This window comes from Mugil cephalus, chromosome 13 (assembly GCF_022458985.1).
Source record: "Mugil cephalus isolate CIBA_MC_2020 chromosome 13, CIBA_Mcephalus_1.1, whole genome shotgun sequence".
Classification (NCBI taxonomy): Eukaryota; Metazoa; Chordata; class Actinopteri; order Mugiliformes; family Mugilidae; genus Mugil; species Mugil cephalus.
In genome coordinates this window covers 15,452,651-15,474,991 of record NC_061782.1, presented here as the reverse complement: position 1 = coordinate 15,474,991, position 22,341 = coordinate 15,452,651, and the positions used below count along the sequence as shown (strand labels likewise).

Below are 22,341 nucleotides of genomic sequence, written 5' to 3'. Positions count from 1 at the left end.
CAGGCAGAGAGTTTTAGGAAGACACGCCGAAAAGTGTCTTCACTAGAGAAACAGGATGTTCGTGAACTGCCACCCACACAGACATGAGCATAACATCACTTCTTACTAGTAACATCTGCAAGACCACAAGAGTAGTAGGGGTTCATGATACATACTACATGTGAATTAAGAGATTCTTTTGTTCTGGATGAGGGGGAAAAAGAATGAAAGAGGACTTTTGAGAAATGTCGTCCTCTTACTTGTTAAATTGCTCTGCCTCCATTTGCAAGATCTAGCCTCTCAAGCAGCTTGCTGTCAGGTAGTTTCATCTTACACTGCATGAAATCAGAGAGGGACAGAATGACACCGCCGCACTCTAGTGTTTCACACCTGCCTTATGTTCCCCTGACTTTAGTTGTGCAACTATGCACCTGTTGTCAGGTGCAAAAGAGCGGATAGCTCTCTTATTAAATATGCATGCCCATGAGCCTTCACTAATGTGATGGTTTAAAAGTGCATATTAATTATAGAGAAAAAAAAACTCTGGATGTGATGTTGCTGCATTTCAATTATGGCAGTTTCCAAAGTGCCGATACATACAATAATTAGCAATTAAATGGTAATGAAAACCTGAGGCTACAGCAGAGAATATTTTATGCAAATTATTTCTGCATATTGTCCCTTATAACATGTACTACTGTTATGATCCAAACATGTTTTGATAAAAAAAAATATCTAGAGCAGAGATCCTTGTGAAGTATGTTATCTTTGCTTCATGTGCGTCGGTCGGTGTGAAGATCCGTTCACAGAGAAAGCCGATATGTTCAGAGGCATACACAACCTCTTCTAATCCTAAGCCCTGTGTGGAATAATTATCAACAAACACTCATCTTGCACTGATAATTCCTAAAAGTATGCTCACTGTTAAATGTCCCCGAGTTCCGTTTTCCATTTTATAGCAATTAGAAACCCCGAACCCCACATAGCCGAAGAAATGGGGTTTCCTTTAATAGCGACAAAACGAACAGAGCAAGTGGGTCACACCTAGCAATCTGAGACATAAACAACAAGCAACATCAAATGCAGATCTGCTCTGAGAGAATATACTCCGTGTGAAGTAGAAGTAGAAGAGTGGGCTTGAGCATGCGCGTGTGTGCGGAATAAAAGTTACTTGCACTCATTTTGAGAAGCTTTTTAAAGGATCACAGGCAGCCTGTTTTGTTAGTTTTACATGCGTGCGTTCAGGCAGAACTGTGTGTGTGTGTGTGTGCGTGTGTGTGTGTTTCTGCAGGTGCGTGTGTGGCTTTAAGTGGTAGTTGCAACAGCAGGGGAAGATGTGAGGATTCTGGTTTGAAGACAAAAGGCAAAACAGAGCAGAGGCAAAGAATAGCACCTCAGTTTGCACTGGCCTATATTATAATCACAGCGCAAACATTCACCGATCAGCCACAACACAAAAACCACTGAGAGGAGAAGAAAATAACATTGACCATCCCGTGACAAAACCAATACCAACCTTTGATGGCCCCAGCAGGATGCCTGACTGGTGTATATGGCACTCAAATGCATGTGAATACTAACACACTCACACACTCACACACACACACAAAAAGAAAAAAAACTCCAAGTAACAAATTCTGCTCATGGACACTACAAAATTGGAATAATCCAAACTTCTTATCACATTTGCACCTTTTAGCTGCTGGTGATATTTTCTAATAATATTCTGCATCAAGCTTTCCTCCCATTTTAAAAACCATTCCAGTGTAATGAAAGAACAGAAACGATGTTTTCTGGCCAAATCAATTCCCTATGGTCCTTTGAAGTTTTACAAAAATGTGCCAAACTGTTACACCAAATTCTCCACCACAAAAAAAAAGCTAGTATGGAGGGTCCTAATGCATACAAATATATAATGAAGCAGTACTACGTTTATCTTCCAATTTGACAGAATCTAGAATTGCTTAATGATGCACAAACATGTAAGGAGAATAGAGGGGAAGGAGGAACAGATGATTCTGTGCAGAAGGAAATAGGAGATATAGTAGCTATATGAGGAATAAATCTCTGACACCGGATGTGGACAGTGATCAAAATGCTCTTCTCAGCATACGCGAGCGAATGTCTGTTTCATGGAGATATTCTATGCAGTCATTTAAAAATGGTAACCAGTGAAAAACAAAAGATACAGCCGATCGCACAGCTCAGGCAGATGGGTACAGAGCAGCATGGGGCCCTCAATTACCGAGGTCTGAAGCCTCGAAGTCAGGTAATAGCGTTGGGCTTGTGCGTATTTTTATCAGTTAGCAGATTTAAGAATAGAAATCTAGGGCTCATATCGACCTGCAAGAAACATCACAACTTTATACCTTCTTTCTCTTTGTTAAAGTTTAAGGTCAGCAGAATTTGCTCTGACAGATCGTTCGTCTCGCGCTTGATGTTTATGTGACCTGAACATTCAAACACGCATATCTAAACTGAATAAATGACAGACCCGGTGATCAGCACGAATCGGGAACGGTCAGCTCTGGCCAACGGTTTGGAGTTCTTCCTAGCAAGTCCTAGCTGTTCTGGCTTCCTCTTCTGAACAAGGATACAGACTACTGCCAGCTGCAGGTAAAAAATAGTTATTTCCTCTCACACAGGTGCAGAACGAATACGTTATTACGGCATGAGCTGATAACACTGTCAGCCTTTGTTGCCGGGAATTCTTTGAAGCTGGTTCGTTGTGTCAACCTTAAAGAGGACAGCCAATGTGCACTGATTCTTATGACGTTTGTCAGCTGTAAAAACACATTAGGTGGCGAGACAAAAGAAAAATCAATCAATGTATTTTAAAACATTAGGTGCATACTCTATATTTGCATTACTTAGGCAGCAGCAGTAACGCTCAGTCTTAACCAACAGTTTTGAGGAATTTAGGTTTCTTGGCTCGTTGCACCAATTTCTCTTCAAATGGGACTAAGGTAATTTGCTTAACCGTTATTTAATGTACCACTGCTTTTCTAATGTGGCTTTCTTCCAGTTACAGGTAACGGTTATTGTTAATAAATCTCAAGTAACATTTCTTTCAATCAGCGTATATGTCTGTTGTGAATGACAATATTACTTGGTGGTGTCAAATATTTAAAATGACTTGAATCATAAAAAATGTATGCAAAAATGCGTTCAATCACTAATGGATAATCAGGGCACTGTACACTTCAGAGACCCAATCCAAAGACAATCAAAGCCTTCTAATTTTGACCTTGGCGTAATTTGCTCTCACCAAAAGAGATCTTCTCGCTAATCAAGCTAACAATGTTGACTTGAAGCTGTGAAACTTCAATTACAAATGATTACTGCTTGTCTTGTGGAATCAGGTGGAATAAAATGATTGCAAGCGAGCCCCAATCAATGTGCAGACTCTTGTGATTGAACAAAACAACAGTTTCCCCCTGCCAAACCTAAACTCATCTCGCAAAACCGAAGAGAACTGAGCAGAAGCCATCAGACAATGTAAACACAACAATGAGATACTCCTTGATGGTTTTCTTATTAAACGACACTCTTAGAGAACCACTTTTGTAATGTTTTACAGTATCGTTATATATATTTTTTGGATGTCAGAGTTTTGAGTGTCTCTGCGTGTCTTTTTTCTGAGTTCTTTCATTATAATTTTCAAATAAGACTGCCTTCAGACAACTTCCTAAGCAATTCAAGTCTTTACAAGGGAGCTCATCGCCTGCTACATTTCTGAAGCAACAAGACGGTGATGAGATGAATTTTGCTCGCTGACATTTAGTTTCAAAAGGCATTTTTACCCTGCCACTCGATTCAATTGCCTGTGCCTTTCCTGTGGCTTCATCTGCAAAAGCACCTTTTTAGCAACCAATAAATCAAACTGCAGCTCCCCGGGAGTGGAGATCTAAAAAAAATAAATAAATAAAAAAAACAGACTTTAAAGGACAACTAACCTAACAAGTAATGTGGTCCAGGAGGCAGCGTGGTCTCGATCTATCCAGCAGACCTTTACAACACACCAACATAGGATCAGAAGCCACTTATTTAGATAACTAAGAAGTGCAAACCTTCCCAACATACTTGCGCTCTCCAGATGTGGGGACTCCAAAAAGCAATCAAAAAAAGAGATCATCAAGAAAGGGCAAAGGCAGTAAAGGGGAGAGTTGGAACTCATCCAATAGATAAATGGCACATCGCCAACTCAACACAAGCTTCCCCTTATCATCAAGTCTTCCATACTATGTGTCCATTGGCAGTCATGCTTGCCCACATAAATATCAAGCCCTATGTTGAGATAAGCAAATGTCTAACAAAGTTTGTGGAAAGCTATTCTGGAAAGGACAGGAAAATCTTAAATGGATATTTTTTCTGCTTCCAGCCACAATGGTTGACCTGAGGCAGTTAAGTCAGGAATGCATGCCGACCTCCACTTTGACCAGAACCCATAAAAAAAAAAAAACTTCAAGGTTGGAGGTTAGAGTTATGACTAATCCCCAGAGTGGCAGTCAGCCCAGGTTAGGGATGAGTGGAGACAAACATGGACACTGTTTTAATTTCCCAGTTGGACGGATGGAGTTTATTTTGCATAGATCCAGGTCCAGTGGGGCAGAAGGGGCATTCTGGGACAGATCCAGTAAGGCCTTGCAAAGGACGCCGAGAGGGACAAAGGGCAGCTGTCCAGTGGCAGATAATGCCACGTCATGGCTTACGGGGAGGCAGCAGGTCAAACCAGATGAGCAGTCTCTGTTACACTGAGCAGAGCTAGGGCCTAGGGGCTGGCTGCCAAAGCTGTGCATGATCATAAAACAGAAAAGGTCACGTAAACATTGATGTTTTAATTTTTATGCCATTTTCTTTGATACACATCTGTCATAACGAGCAAAAAATCTTAAGATGCTTTGAGTAGTTTATGAACGTTTATGTTGCCATAAACACATTGCTAATCTGTCCACTAGCACCCTCACATCTGTTGTATTTGCATACACTTACTATATTAGATATACAAGTCACTGTCATCCTCATCAAACATGTCATGCAGTTTTATTACCTCTATCTTGTGTGATTTACAGCTGATGTATTCAGAGAGTACTGCTTCACCTACGCAATGATTATCCTGCAGCTAAATGTTCAAATAATATCGCTGACCATCAGCCATAATCGCCGTCTGTGGCATGGATGAGGAAATACATTGATGTCAACAAAATGCATATAGTGCACCATAATAGAGGAAACAAAGATGACAAGTAATTTTTGTAATTGCTTTTTTATCCCCACTGCTGAAATTTTAGATGCATATTACCCATTTGAAGCAGAACTCGGTCTGTATTTCAGTACGTTGCCTCGTTTCTCCACAGTCCTCTTGTAACATTACTAACTGATTATTTTGTGGAAAATACCCAAAGGAAATAGCAACCTTGTGATATTTAAATACAATAACTACTCATGGTTTGTATAATATCTAGATATGACACCTGGATTTACTTTTTCCCCAAGAAACTCTACACTTCACACACAGAAAGGTACAACAGAACAGAGGAAACAGATTATTTTTAGATTCAGATAATTGAATCTTTTTTTCCCTTCCCTGGTCAAGAGGTCAAGACATGTGGGCGTGGTGCAGCTTTGAATCCATACCAATATTCTTTCACAATATTACAGAGCTGATGGAAGTTACGACATAATAAGGAACATCACAGATATGTGACCAACACAGAACGAATGGGAATGCACGTGTGAGCTGTTTTGTGTATAGCTAAACCTACAGCCCAGTTCCTCCTTCCTTCCAGTCAGTTCACTATTCTCTTACATGAGGGAAAAGCAGCAAAATCAATGTGGAAGCAAACTGTACTGTGGCTTTGCCTCTGTCCAAATCTCTCTTTCCTGACAAATCATTAAAAGTGCGGGTCTCTCTGTAGGGCTTCTTGCTGTAATTGTGTCTATGTTCTTTTTTCTTTTTTCTTTCTTTCTTTAAGGATCACATGTGGGGTTGAGTGTGTGTGCGGAGGCAAATGGAAAGAAAATGACAGACAGGCAGAGAAGAAAGGAAAAAGAGAGGGGGCAGCAGTGGGTATTGTAGTGAAGAACAACATCAGAGACAGTGAGGTGGGAAGAGATTCGTGCAGCATCATGTAAATTATTAGCATCTCACAATGGAAGAGAAAAGGGGATTACTTTACCGACATGTAATCTCTCACAGAGACTACGCGAGGTTAACCACACAGACACAGACAGTAGAGGAGAAGGTTGCAATCACACTACCAGTGAATAGTTCGGCAAACACTTGCTCACGTGCTGAGCTTTAAGACGGGCCTGTTGGTACACACCCCAGGCAGGACAGGGCCCTAGTCTTAGCAAGAGTAGCCCCTCCCTCTGCTGTCCAGAGCCTGATTACAGCCTACTGGTGAGCAGATTAAAACCCCTTCCCTCTGTCACTCCACTGCCCCCCCCCCCCCCCCCCCCCCCCCCCCCCCCCCCCACACACTCCACAGGCTTCTACTGCAGCCAGACACAGTCTGCACATCTGGCCCCTAATCAGACAATCCCAAAAATAGACAAACAATTGTGGGTCAGAATGGATGTGCAGATGGGAAGAGAGGGTAGAGATGGGAAATGTGCGAGAGAAGGAGGTAGGCTGATGTCACAAGGCAGAAGCGTCCACAGCCATAGTAACTAATCCACACACACACACAACCACAGCAACAGATACATCTAGGGATGTTGGTGCGTGGCTGTACACACGTGCATCGGTCTATTATCTGGATTAAGCAAAGGAGGGATTTTGAGGTATGGAGAGTGTACATCTGTCCCTGAACTTTGATCTTTCATTGCAATTTGTTTAACTGCTGCACGCTAGTCCACATACGCACAAGGATCAATAGATGAAGCACACTGCCGGGTTTCACGTGTGCAGTCAAAATTTATTCTCCACGGAGTCTAGCCGAATAAGAGTCAGACGCCGCAAGGTAAGGAGGGGAACGTGGAACAAGATGGCCCAAGGAAGAGAGGATTATTAAAGAAAAATGAATGTAGACACTGTGTTAAGAAAATGAATTAAGGGACAGAATACAGAGGGAATGTGGCAGGAATTTTCTTAATGCTGCTCTATTACACACAAATCAGCTATTTTTGTCTTGGCAGATGCAGAAGATAACTTCATAGGGTAGAGATTTAGCCATTAGTTACCGAGTGAGTAACTAATGTGTGTTCACTAACAAGTGAGCACACATTAGTATTCATTAATAAGCTTTTTTTTTTTGTTCCTCAACACAGTAAGAGGTTACAGTATGAATGCAAGGGAGAGACAACAAAACTAAAGCATTTGGAGAATTTTTCAAATCAAATAAATGAGCTGTTTCAAAGAAGAATCCCAAGGTTTGTCAAAGTCAGAATATCCAGACCATGTCCACATTCACAATAATTGGAAGTCGTAATATCTCTTTGTCAATTAAGCAAAAACTTGAAAGTCACCATCCACCATCCTCTGAAAAGGAAATGTGTCCACAGCTCAATGCCCTTTAAAAACGTCCGGTTGCCATTTTCACTTGATCGACAGAGAACAAACACGTTGACAGAGTTGAAAGCCAAGGACGGCTTGAGGTGGGCAGAGCGGGGAGATTTATGAGTGAGGAGATGAGGGATGTAGTGTTGAGGGGAGGGGAATATCCTTGCTCAAATCAAGATTATCCCTGGGAGACAGTGAACGGCAAAGGGAGACAACGACGGCACCCGTATTTTCCTTTGCCCTTCGGAACATAACGACACTGATATTCCACATCGCACCTGCACTGTCACTGTGGATGATTTGCTGGCAGAATCTGATCCAATCAGAGCATATTTTTGTTGTCTTATAATCATTTCTGCCTGCAACCAGTGAAATTACAGGCTGCAGCAACAACTGCAATCAGCGGAAACAATGCCTTTATGGCACGGTCAGAGGACAATGTCAGATTTAAACAAAACAAATCTTGCCAGGATGTCATTATATATGTGGAGAAACTAGGGGTTGGAAGTCTCACAATCTGTCAGTGTAGGATGTTTGATTTAGCATTAGACATCTGTTTGGGACAACCTTGGACTCAAACAGTAACTAAGTAGTCTAATATCTTTGCAGTTGATCAGCTATTAGCTATAAGCTATAAGCTATTGAATGCTAACAAGAGTTAACACTAAAATCTAGGCAATTTTAATAAAAGTTGTATGGTGTTTTTGCTTGACTCTTTCGTCTGCGTTCCTGCACAGGCAGAGCGGGAAAAAAAAACAGTCCTTGTAGGTGAGTCTTGGCTCGGGGCGGCCATCTTGGTAATGGCACGTCTTTTGGGTTAAAAAAGGATTTAAATGAACTGGGAGGGAGCAATAACTAAGTCACATAGTCATAACATTTTGCAGAAATGTTTGGTTAATTTGCCCCGAAATTAGGTTTAAAAGGCACCACATGTATTATGCATGAGCAATATTTTATAACACCAACTTAATTTACCGCTCAGTCTAGAGTGCCGTTATGTGACCAAAGCCTCTGACTCATTCCGTCAGAGTACTTGAGCACATGCCATGCCAATTCGTCTTATGGGTGCAAGTAAGCCAAGTACACTTCCACTTATTGTTAGAGGTACATCTGTCCCTGCTCCTGCTCCTGCATGCACACAGTTGAAACTTTTGGACCCTCCACTGTGCACTTACAGCAGCACAGTTAGCTTTGGAGTATGTATCAAGGTTTTGCTGTTGAAAAGCATTTTTGCACAAAGAGGTGGTATCACCTGTCATCTGTGGCGTTATGTATTTTTTTTTTTTGGAAAACCGATTTCAGACTTTGATTCAGCGCTCTTACAGTTGTCAGAAATGTTGACAGAAAGCAGCAATTTTCTCCCAAATGCAAATTAGTGTAGATTTAGTGATTCATTACCTGTTATAATTACTGTAAATATTTCTGAATAATTACAAGTACTCAGAAAATCTAGTAAGCACAAAATTATACAAATATACAAATTATAAATTAACCCGCAACTGTTATTTGCTATATTAATAAATTTTTTTGCAACGCAGACTTCAAGAGTTTTCCTTGAAAATAAGTTTCCTGCTCTGTACTGACGTGTGAGCAGGGAAAGCGGGTACATAACATTAAGCACACTTGCTCAAGCAAATACAGGTTTCCTCAAGCAGAATAAATTTACCTCAAGGTTAGTGAGCCATCGGTCCTGTATGTCAATCAACCCCCGTCAGACACATTTATAAATAGACACATGTAAAGGCCATCAATTTTGAAAAGAAATTACTCAAAAACACCATTTGGCCGTTTTTGAGTCCCGCAGCCGTGTTTTTGGGTCAATGGTTTCCTAGTTTTTCACAGCACCACTGATCTATTAATGTGGTCAGAGTCTTGGTGCAAAAGTTCTCCTTCAAAGATTCAGACAGCCATAAAGTAAGTCTACTCTTTTCTAGGAGAATTGGATCATGAAGCAAACGTCTCAACAATAACATCTTAATTTAAACTTCATAAGAAGAGGTATCACTCTTATGTAAAAAAGCTTTCACATTAATAAACCTGTCACTGAGGCCTGGGAAGCAGGAAATGGATGAAAAGAAATAAGAAAATGGGGCTGGGATAAAGGGAATTTGCTTCTGAAAAGTACAGCATCTTCAGATTGGCCTGAATCTCAACATTGCCACACAGGGGTGGGAATTGAAGCGTGTCTGTGTGTGCGCTGCCTCCCTTTAGTATTATGTTTAAAGACATGCCAGTCTTACAGAGCTGGAATTCACTTTTAACTGGCACCTGCTACAAAGTCAGTGAGCTGAGACTATAAATGCTAAGATGCTCTCTGTAATGTGGGAACTTAAACATTAAACTACAAGGAGAATCCTCTTAGTGTGATCAGTCAGCTGTGTAGGAGGAAAGTTGGATTTGCACCCTCTCTTTAAATAATGGAAAACATTATGTAAATTTGAATGGAAGGATTGAAAGAATACTGTAAATGTAAATTTTGTTTTAACTCTGCGGCAGCGTGCACAGTGTCAGCAGTACACCGACACCTGGACATCTCTGCAGTTGGATGAACAAGAATCAACATTGTAACCAGATTGAAATTATATTTCTGTCTGCACATTATTTGCAGTAACAGCTAAAGGACTGTCAGGGGAATAAAAACTGTGAATTGCCAAATTAATTACTTTTCGGTCACAATTCCCACAGACATGACTCGATGGAAACTTTGGCAGCAGAGTGAGTAAAAAAAAAAGTTTGCTTCTTATTCATTTAGCAAGAGTTGGCGAACTTGTTTGAGGAATTCACACTTCAGACTGGGACAGAATTCAGTATCAGTAACAACTGTGCGAAAACTTTTCCGCCGTGTTGGTCTTCTGACAGAGGAGGAAGAAAAAAAAAAAACACTGCCTTTTCCACGTTACACGTCTGTTTTTGGCAGTGCAGCTACGGTTAACTGAATGTGGGGAGGCCTGAGGGTGATTGTCTCGGTGCTGGCTGTTCATACCTTCTGTGTCCTGGCCCCAGCTGTGGGTTAGCAAACAGAGGATTGCCATTCCTGTCCCCAGCCATCTGACGAGCCACCACCCCCGTTGCATCTTCTGTCAAGCCTTATTGCCTGCCCACCTGGACAAAAACATGAAAAAAAAGGAAGGAAACAAAAAGACAGAGAGGAAGGATTATTCTCAGTCTCAGCAAGCTCATCTCTGAGCTTCATGCATGCACAACTGTGACTACAGCATCATCATTAGGTCAGTATTTTTGAAGACCACATTAATCATGCAGTACAACTTTTCTTCCCTTAAATCCTATAACCTGTAATCCTTTTTGATTTACAACAGAGAAACTACAGAAACTACCCAAATGACACTGATCAAGGGTTTATATACCCTGGGGATTTTGGCTTTGATAACATGCACAAAAGCCGACACAAATGGGTTGAAATGGCCACTGAAGGTAACCATCCTCACCTGTGATCTGTTTGCTTGTAATCAGTGTTTATATAAAAGGTCAGTGAGTTTCTGGGCATGACAAAGCCTTGCATCTTTCATCCAGTGCTGCACTGACATTTCTGGGATTCTGAGTCATGGGGAAAGCAAAAGAATTGTCAAAGGATCTGCAGGGAAAGGTAATTGAACTGCATAAAAAATGGGAAAGTGATATAAAAAGAAATCTAAGGAACCGAGAATGCCAATCAGCAGTGTTCAACCTTTAATTAAGAAGCGGAAAATGAGGGATTCTTTTGAAACCAAACCACGGTCGGATAGACCAACAAGAATTTCAGCCACGACTGCCATGAAAAATTTCTCAGGGTGCAAAGAAAAACCTGCGAATAACTTCAGCTGAAATGCAGAAGAAATGTAGTGTGGCTGTTTGAAGATGCACAATAAGGAGGCACTAGAAGAAAAATGGGCTGCATGTTCGAGTCGCCAGAAGAAAGCCGTTACTACGCAAATGCCACAAAGCATCCCGCTTACAATACGCCAAACAGCACAAAATTGAACATTTTGGCCTCAACCATAAATGGTACATTTGGAGAGGACTCAACAAGGCCTATGATGAAAGGTACATCATTCCTACTGTGAAACACTGAAAAATTGGCCAAGGAATCATAAATTCTGCCAGGGTATGTAAACTGTATATTCAGTTGTTTTTGTTTTGTTCTTGTTTTTTGTTTTTAACCCAGGAGAATCCAGAGCAAGCAACACTGAGCAAGAAACAGTAGGTGAGTGTTTAGACATTGTGATTAGTCATAAGTGATGCACTGAAGCAAACACAGTAGCCAGCCACTTAGCTAACTAGGACAAATAGCAATTTATGAGGACTAAAAGTTTAAATATGACTAGGTTGATACTGTTTTTTTTTTTAGCTTTTAAACCTATATTCTTGTCCAATGAGCAAACTATAAGAGCTCTATGTGTAAGTCTACAAAGACTGACAAATTTACAGAGACTAGAAAAAACACATTTTGAGTGGAATTTTAGGGGATATTATTGGACTGCCAAACATCCCCGTCTGAAGATGCAACTGTGAACCAAACCTTGAATCAAAAAAATTAAGCAAACTGTATTATCTCCTTACATTACGATGGTACTTGGGATTTACAGTAGAATCCCCCATTCAGGCTTGAGTGCAAATCACAAGCAAAGCTGTGCAGATGATATATTATACCTTGTTGTGTAAGTCGCACACAGCCTCCACCCTGAGTCAAAGGAAGGTAAAATGTCAGCGTGGGGAATAGAGGGGTTCTATCTGTCTGAGCCATTTGATGTCATACCTTCCTCACAAGGCTTACTCTCAGAGCAGGCAATAAGCTGTGAAATCAGCTTTCATAGCATATGCTAAGGGAGCGAGAGGAGGCTCACAAGCATCAACACTCTCATATCAAAGTGTGTTTGACAAAAATAAAATCTCTAACTATCAGCACTTCTTCATTTGATGGTGATTTCCCTCTCCTTGCCACTCGTTTCTGTCTGTCGCGCACACACCGTGCAGGAGGTATTACCTTACTTGCGTTCTTTTAAACCTGCGCACACACTCGCCCAGACACATTTTACACCGCTTTACCCAGCGTAGCCAAACAGCAGACACACCGCACAAACATTCTGAGGACAGCAGGAGACGACTGTGTTCTCTTCTTTTACACTACAACAACAACAAGAGTGATTTCACACTGGTTTCCTATTCAGTCACTGCCTTCTCATCTTTCCGGCTCCCAGTGGTGTTCCCTTTTGAAGCAGATTTGATTTCCCACATTCGTACATCTATCTTTCTTAAGAGGGCTGAGTACGATTGCTTTGATCCTTTTCACATGAGAAAACTCAGACCTGAACAACCAGCCACCCCGAAGAGAGAAGTCATTTCTTTTCCCGACTTCCTCCAAATCTTCTCTTGGTTGACATGGGAACGCTGTATCTCATTTACATGGACTAACAACGATGGTCCTTCAAACTTAATGAACAGAGATACTGGAGAGATTGCAGACCGAACTGCGAAGGAAGGAAAAAAAAAAAAAAAAACGTCAGGAATACTCTGTAGCAGTCCTTTCAGAGTGGCCCACGAGTCACGTCATGAGCTGAAATCCATATTTTGGGCACATATTTTGGGCAGTTCAATTCCACTCTGCTCTACCTCACCTTATGCAGATCACGTCACAGTAATTCAATAACCACTCTCTCCAAGTTAAGTGGCTCTGCTGAAAAAAAAAAAGACTGTTTGTACAGTATCTCTGACATCGCACTGCGTTGGCAAAGGAGTGATGAAACTTTGAGGGAGGATAAGAAAGAGGTTTGTTTAAAATGATGGGGGGGGAGGGGTGAAGCAATCACAGTTATGGATTACACAGACAGTGAAGATCTTTACCCCCTAAGTGCAGGGGTTTTGCCGCTCCCTGAAAGGAAAAACAAAAATAGCTCGTCTCTCCCTTTCTTCCCCTGTCCGTGCTCCTTCGATCGCCTCTCATCCGGCATCGAGTTCTTTTTCCTACCTCATCCTGTTTGTGTGTCTTAGTGTTGGACACATGGCAACTTCTTCCGCCATATCCCATTCTAAAGTGATTCAAGTCAAGGGTTGGTCAGGACTTTGGGCAAAAGTAGCAAAACATGTACGAATCAAAAGCTAATTTGTATTGCTCGCAGATGCTGCTTGCAAGCCACTACGCAATCAATTTTTAATTTGTCAGTATGTTGAAGTAAATTCATTTTTTAAACGTTTTGTCAAAAATAACGGATGAAACACGGCCATATTTACATTTTTGCCTTATTTTTTATTAGTCTCTGGAACAGTCAGAAACAAGGTGAGAAAACCACTCGAACATCAAAACTGTGGTTTTCAGTTCATAAGGCGCCGAGTCGGTGGACCAGTAAAAGGCAGGGCTATTAGTCTAGGTGTTACTGAGGTGTTCCACCATTTGCGTCATAGCACTGGAGGAAACAAAAGGAAAAGCAGATCATCATGGGCTTTGTCCACAAGCCCATTTCCCTGCTTTAGTCTGCAGGGAGAAAAGAGCAGCTTGACTCATTATAAGGAATGAAGTTAGTTTACATTTAGCTTGGTATACTGATGGACAGATACAGAGTTAGAGCGGACATTTATGTATCTTCCCTGTGTGATTTGCATGAATTGTCTTAAGTCAAAACACATTGTTGAGCCTCTCCCACTGTGTGTGTGTACATATATATCCATACATATGTGTGTGTCTGTCTGTCTGTTCTGTCTATTGTGTACAAGTGGAGCATCTCCAGTGTCCTCCCAGTCCCAGATTGGTGCGGGCCCAGCCAACCAGATTCTGGTTCTGGTTATGTGCACTCACTGTTCACTGTTCTTACCACTTTGTCTAGAAACAGCAGGAGTAGAGGTGCTGATCCTTTGTATTTCAGTTTTCTTTGTCACGCACTAGAGTAATTAGTGTCTCATTTTAGGAATATTTAATTTGTTGTCTTTGATACTTCACATTAGTAATCAGACAGAAAGCTCCACTTTATTTTAAGGAGTCCTCTTTTTTGTTACATTTATTTACTGATTTGACAGCACCCGGCAGCCCTTTTCTGTCGGTTTTGTTATTAATATCCACATTGTCCTTAAAAATAAATGCATATTTAATTTGCAATCTGACGAACAGATGATGCTTTCTGAGTTGGTTAGTCTACGACTAGTGTCTGTTAAATATGCAATTGCACAGTAAACAACTGTGGCAGAACAAAATGGATTATTGGGATCTCACATACACTCTATTAGTGTCTTATCTTGACAATTACATATATTTCATCACACTCTATATACTAGTTCTAGGGAGTTTTGTTGAAACCATTACAATGGTACCAATAAGTAACCTAGATCATATCATCTGGATATCTGCTCAAAGTCAGTAAACGCGATATCAATGTGGTAGACAAACTAACAGACTGATACAGACGTACTCTTCTGGTTTTCAAATTAATAATTCTACACTGTGGAATGTCTTGCGTGTTGTAGTGTTCTTCTAAAGACATGATACAGTGAGATACAGTAGACTACAAGGTTTATGCCCTCCTGTTCAAAGTATTTGGCACCGAATTCCTTGGAATCCAAAACCAAGTTGAACATTAAACAACCGGATGCCTCGAATACCAACCAGTGAATACTGCCATTTCTCAAGAGATTTGACATCAGCTTCCTCCCCTTAGTGCAGGTAATGAAAATTCAGGGTTCATCAGAGTAATAAAAAAATAAAAAAATAAATCAACAGATTACTTTTTGAGCAGCTCCTCATCCACCTACTTCTCCTCCATTTACAGTACAGGGCACTATGACATCCAATTGATCAGGATGAAAAACAATGCACTGTAAATTATGCACAGATCTAACTCGTAAAACCTGGGAGATAATAGCAGCCCATGGCTCCATAAATTAGATATCAGCAGATGCTATTTTACACAATAGTGCGAGGCTGCGTATACTCAAGAAGTGTTTAATCACCATGTTTACAACCGTACTACAACCTAATTTGAATTATAATAGCAGCAGACTGTCCTGTCAAGTTTAGATGAAAATCACTACGGGAAACTTTGTTTTACAGGCAACAAATACTTAGGAAATAAATTGTTTTATATAGTAAATACTGACCAGCTGATCAAGTGCTTAGAGAATAGATATAATGCTGTACTTTTCCCACACATTAAAATGATCCATCATATGTGTGCGTAGTCTGCTTTAGCTTCCCAATTTACATTTGTGGTAAAACTATGTCTCATCAACACTCTTATCATCCCTTCAGGCATTTCAGGCGACTCGTCTAACTTGACCCAGCTTGCACCTGTGTTGGAATTCTCGCACATTTCCACCATCACCATCTGCATTCATTAAAAACACATAGCCTACAGCTACGCAGCATGTTCTGTCTCTCACCTGTCCAGACTGACTTAGTTGGCGGAGAGCCACTGAGCTGTTATGCATAATTCTGTGCACCCTGGAACAACAAATCTCCTTTTCCAAATGTACTCTTCAGCAAAATATGCTAAAATTATAAGTTGAGTGGTGGTGCGTTATACGTGACTTGTCACCTTTCCTTTCAACAAGAAATTAGGTTCCAGGACAAACAAGTTATACACAGAAACACAACCACATAAACGCAGGGAGAAATGGCATAATGCCGTTTGGCGTAGTACCTTGAAGAGCAGCTGCAGATGAGTTGTTCTGATGAACAACTAATAGATCAGTCAATCCACTACTTTTCTTTTTAGCTTTATTGATTACAAAATTTAGTCTCTTTCACCCAGCTTGTTGTAATGTATTTGAGTGGTACGTGGATGCAATCACACACCACTTCAGAATTTACCTTCTACCTTCCGTTCACCCTCAAATGCTGATAATCTGATAATAACATGCTACTGTTTGGGGTACAGTGTCTTGTCAAAGGATTTCTGTCAAAAACTTCATGTTCAAACCTAAGACCGTTCACATGCCAATAACCGAAAGGTGGGCGGTTCGATTCCGCCCTATCCCTAGTCTGTTCGATGTGTCCTTGGGAAAGACACTTAACCCACCTTGCCTGCAGGTGTATGCTCCCTGGTGTATGATTGCGAGTGAGTGATGTCGGTGGTGGTCGGGGGCTGTAGGCGTAGATTGGCAGCCACGTTTCTGTTCATCACCAGTGTGACTGAATGAATAATGCATACAATACAATTGTAAGCGCTTTGAGCATCTGGAAAAACGCAATATAAATCCAATGCAGTATTATTATTATTAAAAACAAACATTAAAGGCTTCACCACTTGAATGAGTGGAGCTCCTCCTTGTACTTACTGTTCCCAGTCAAAACTGAGACAATGAAGAGACTTAATTTGGTCTGTTTAAGCTCCCTTCTTTTAAAGCGGATGAAGCGGTGGTTAGTAATGCGTGGGAAACCCAGAACGCACAAGGACCGATGCCATACATTTTCTGCCTTAACATGAAATCCTGCATTGCATGCAAGCTGAATCAACTGCACACTGACCATATTTCTGAACACACAGACTGTGTGCACTGCAAATGGTAACGACTGCGCAGGCGCCAGGAAAACAGCTTGTTTTGAGGAGAGGCTTTGTAAGGAGATTTGCTGTTATCTACACATGTAAATCCCAATTAAAGGAGCACACACAGACGGCATTAAGCTCCTGGCAAGAAACTGTTCCAATATATCCAGATATTGTATGCTACGTCTCCTCACTGGGCTTGGAACAGGAAGACAACAAACACCAGCGCACTTTAGGAATATCTTAACACCGATGTGGCCCAGGCTATATATACAGAAGCTGCAGCGCTTTGCTGCAAAAATCCTCTAGCTAAAATGAGCAAAGAGACAGTTCAGATCAGAAACATTTCTCTGCGTTTTGTTCTGTGTTCGATGTGACACTCAGCATATTACATCACTAGTATACAATGTCGGACCTGAGCTTGAACTTGGCAACAGCCCCAAATTCCAACATGTGACATCACAGTAATGTAACACCACCTGCTCAACTACACTGTGTAACTCAAAACTAGGGAGTGTAAGTGCAGCTTTAAGGACGGTCACACAAAAAAAGGCAAAAAAGTGTATGGTAAAAGCAAACAAATATAACAATTGTTAAGTGTGTGCGACTAGAGGCGCTAAAGCTAGGCAGAGCTATTCATTACCTACCGAGAAATGTAATCAGTGGTAACAAGGGAGCCCCAGAGCCCCAGTGCTCTAATGACGGGAGTGATTAGCCCTGGCTAACGGTCTGGCCTGCACATGGCTCATGCCCAGCTAGAGATAGCCTTGAAATGCCAAACAGAGACAGATCAGGCTAAACATCCAGGCAAGCAGCTAAAGCCTTATCTCTCTCCTCCTCTGTGTTTATCTGTACACTCCACAACACCGGTCCACGAATACCGAGACAATTCATTAACTGATTATAATAAGGTATTTGATCACGGAGATAAGGAGACGTTTGAGAGGATACTGTTATTCATGCTCTGCGCTGCTATGTCAGACCCTACACAGCAGCCCCCTCCCCCCAATTTCACCTGCACCAGGCAACGCAAGTTTACCATCTGTTCAAATTTAACTTGGCATCACTTTACTGCACACGTTATGCTTATGTGTACAAATCTTGGTGGTCGGTGATGACCAAAGGAAACTCAAAGGTAATGAATTCACTGTGCACCAGCTGCAGTTCATAAACCATTTTTTAATCTGCTAAGTCGCAAGCAAATGAAAAATTAGTTTTACACCTAGGTTCTCCATTTTCCACGCCAAGATGTCACCTTTTTAAATGCCACAAATTAACATGTTTATAACCTTTTCATATCCAAATTTCAGTTCCATATTACAAAATGTTGCATATTTATCATATGGCATTAAAGCAGACCCAAATACTCCACCTTATTAATAATGTATTTGAGCTAAATCTATTAACAGCCTCTTTTATGCAGATATCAGAGTAGTTTTAAGCTTTTGAATAATGCACTTGATGCATTGCTTATTGCTTCATGATGCCACAGCAAAAGTAAGAGAAATTGATTAAGAGCTAGGGGAAACCTGACCATATATTAGGGTTTGCAAGTATTAATCCATCTTTGGCAAAAAATCATTGTCATATTGACCAAAAGCAAAAAAAGAAAAAGAAAGAAAGAAAGAATAAGAATAAGAATAATAAAAAAAAAACAGTGCTAGTTCTATTGCATTTTAACTGAAACATTAGCTGTCAAAGTATTGCTTGCCCCCCACATGGAATCAGAAAAAAATGATGGTTTAGAAGAGAAATGAACGCCCTCTCTCTTGCAGCTGCTACACATTTAGAAAGCCTAAATGTGATGTGATGAAAAAAAAAAAACATATGTACTTTCATGCTTTTTAACTCACTGGTGCCAACAGCTAGTAAGCAGGTGAGGTTATAAAAGAAAAACAGAGACAAAAGTAATCACATGATCAATAGTAATTTTTTTGAAAGCTCATAGTAAATCCTACAGCACTACTCTAAAACTCAATTTACATGTGTCCTCAGTCGTCAATACTGCAGGTGCGTCCCCCTGCAGGATGATGTAACTGCTATTATTAGATGAGTGATTCCTAAGTGAGTGATCATTGTATGTATATGGCTATAGGAGAGAGTAGCCCTCAGTGCGTGCGGTGATCCCCGTGTGCGCTTGACCTGGAATCGAAAAGCTGTTATGCAGTTAATGTTCATTCGGTTTCTCTAATTATGTAACTTTTGTGCCAACCCACCTGTGTCAGGAGGTGTGTTCTATCAATTTCCTGGTGAAGAAGCGTGCTGAGCTGACAGGTGCTAATGCCAAACTCAAACGTAACAGCTGGCGTGTTTAGCCTGGGTATTTTGGCTCGGGACCCTAATGGGAAACCACCATAAACACCATTATGTGCTTTTGCGGTGGTGCTAGCAGAAAATGAAAGATTTAATGTGGGCCTCAAGTGCTCTCATAATTATTTTGATGGGCTGAGAAGGTTTAAACATGATAAACCCTCCACACCTGTTTATGCAATGTACTTTCACATTACCAAAAAAAAAAACTGTTGCAAGAACAAGAAGTAAGAGGAAAGAGGAAATTAGGCATCCTGTGTTTGTCATGACAAAATTAAATGCTATAACAATGTGATGATGGCCAACAGATTTCCCATCTATTTTTGAATGCCGGTTAGTCACAAACATGTCTGGAGTTTGACTGGTTCCTGTTACCAGGCCTTGATGTGCAGATAAAAACTGCACCGAACATGCCCACATCTTGTTCCTCATCTCATCTTCTGTACCGCTTAATCCTGCACTTGGGTCCACATCTTGTTATGTATGCTAATTTCCAAAAATAGTGCCACATATGAAACCTTAACTGGACACATATTTTAAACGTCCAACTGTTGTTTTAGAATAAAAGCTTACCTTTTGCATCAACAAAAGGTTTACAATGTTACTTAGTACATAAAACACACACTGCATGTGAGGAGATAAACGCTAAACAACAGAAATTCGCAAAAAGTTGCAAATCTGTATTTGTACTGAATTTGGAACTTCTAAAAACAACACTTGCGCTTTGGTCCAAGTCATGGCCATATGCGCATTGAGTCAGTGTTGCACAAGACAAAACATTAGGCTGATGGAAGAAACTTTTCCAGCTTGACCCCAAACAGACACCTCAAGGGCTGAAAAATGAAGCTGGTGCAGAAAACTACAATTCCTCAAATGGCCACTTGGGGTTGGTTTCAAAAATGAGTTAATCTCTGTCGACCCTCTGGGCCATCTGTTTGCTATCCGTTTGTTCTACTGCTGCTGTTTATTACCTCTTTGTGTGAAAACGGTCAGTCTATGGAAAAACAAACCAAAGACACAAGCAGATATTTCCTGGTAAAGATCACACCGTTTGGAGAATGTAAATACAATTTATGCTTCTGCGTTAACTGATGCAGAGCCTGGCTCTGTAGCTACCGTGCACATCCCAAGAACTGCAACTACGTGCTGCAGCGACGCAGTCCCCAAGAGTTGCAATTGGTCCTCTAGTAGCACATGTCAGCTTTAGTATTTCTGGCCACTTCTCCATTGCCATGATTTGCAAACTGATTGTTTTGGATCACTAAAGAATCTGTAAGGTTAACTGAAGAGGTCAGCCGCCATTTTTTAAAATTGAAGCAGGAAGTGGAAAGTGAAGCAAGAAGTAAAAAAAAAAGTTAATCTGACTGTCAAAAAAGACACAGTGCCAGCTAGTGTTTGAGTGGCGTTGTTACAAAGCAATTCAGTCTGACAAGCATACAAGTACAGGCAGAGTGTCCGTGCATAGGTCACCGCAGCACTGTAGATTAGGCTTTAAGTTGAATCTACAATCAGACAGCCTCTATAATCATAGATTACTGCACATTTTGATACAAGCTATTACATAGCACAGAGTAGAAGAGATAACAGATGATAAGCAGTAATGGACTGCTGGCATTTATACCACTCTATTACCTAGTGTCAGGAAAAAAAAAGATGGCTGCAGGACATGAAGGAGCAATGGTGGGGCAGGCGAGAGAAAGTGTGAATTACATGGATAAAAAAGGAGGGTATACTATCATTATACACTCACGGATTTGTGCACATACAGTATTAAATAAACTCGTAATAGGTAGTTCAAAGTAAACCAATATGCAGGGCAGTATGTAGTTAATGTATTCTGCTGCAGCTAATGTCAACAGGGCCTGGTAGTCCACTAAACCTCTCATTTGCACTAATTCGGGGCGAGTGAGGCACAGATCTCAGAGGTTCTAATCCCTCTGCCATAGTCATCTCATGACCACATTCTAAATCTCTAAACCCTCACTGAACTCAGTCCACACGGTGCCTCAACCACTCTGTGTCTGCTTAGCATCAACGATATCCTATCCATGTCACAAGGCGTACCGCTCCGCACAATAGGAACCACTTAGCCGCATGGCGTTAAACACATGCAGCTGATGCCAGAACAAAACCAGAAAAAAAACGCCTTTGACTTTTTGTAAATCCTTCACCTCAATGGATGACTTTTACCCCTGCTAATCGCAGCGTGGTTGTGATTGTCACAGGGTTTGTCTCAAAGCTTCAACACATAATGGAATGACTAATCCCCACACAGAAAAATAAAACCCTAAAATGAATGTTTGAATGTGGTCACTGTGGTGCATTTATCTAGATCAATGTGAAAGAAAAACACGGACTGGACAGATTGTACTGCAGAAAATGGATGACAAATCCATCCTGAGGATGATTTCTCAAACAATACAATGGAATACTGCTGCCTGGCTTGCAATATGGACCTCAAAAAAATAAAATATCCTATTGTTGTACTTGACCTTCCAAGTTCAGGAAACCACTCCTACAAATTCATACTGCTGGCCACTGCCAGATTTTGGAAATCGGAGGTGGGCAGTATTATTCTTACTCCAAAAAACGCTACATTTCCTTCACCTAAAATCTTGCTGAAGTGGCATGTCTGCCACCACACAATGCAATCTACTCACTTTGGTAACTTCCTCTGACTGCCTCAAATGCTTCAAAGGATTCTGGTATAAAAGACAAAGCGCACTCATTTGTATTGAAATGGGCCTTTCATGTGCCAGCAAAGACTTGCTAGTAACATACAACAGAATAAGTGAATACATTTGCCTTAAATGTGGCCTTCACCCAAGTTACAATAAATAAATAAAAACTATTTCATCTAGTAACACACAATATATTTTAATCACCTACAGTGAACACTTAATTAAATCATGCACACCTATGCTAACAACACCTGGAAAGCTAATTGGAGGCAGGGGATGGAACGTGGATATGAATCAGTTGAAGAAGACTGAAAGTGCGGGTTGGAGCTAATTGGTCTCATAAAAACACTCTGGAGTTTGCCATTTACATGACACCTTCAAATTGCCAACATCTACCTTC

The 22,341-nt window shown here is 40.9% G+C and overlaps 1 protein-coding gene across 5 annotated transcripts in view; it reads right to left on the bottom strand.

Moving 5' to 3' along the window:
• LOC125019203 (protocadherin-15-like) overlaps nucleotides 1–22,341 on the bottom strand; it is a 180,733-nt gene that overhangs the window by 115,732 nt on the left and 42,660 nt on the right. For all 5 annotated transcript variants that reach the window (XM_047603767.1, XM_047603768.1, XM_047603764.1 and 2 more), the window contains exon 2: nucleotides 10,467–10,585. In XM_047603767.1, the coding sequence (XP_047459723.1) occupies nucleotides 10,467–10,557 (91 nt within the window). In that variant the 5' untranslated portion in view covers nucleotides 10,558–10,585. The remainder of the gene's footprint in view (nucleotides 1–10,466; nucleotides 10,586–22,341) is intronic.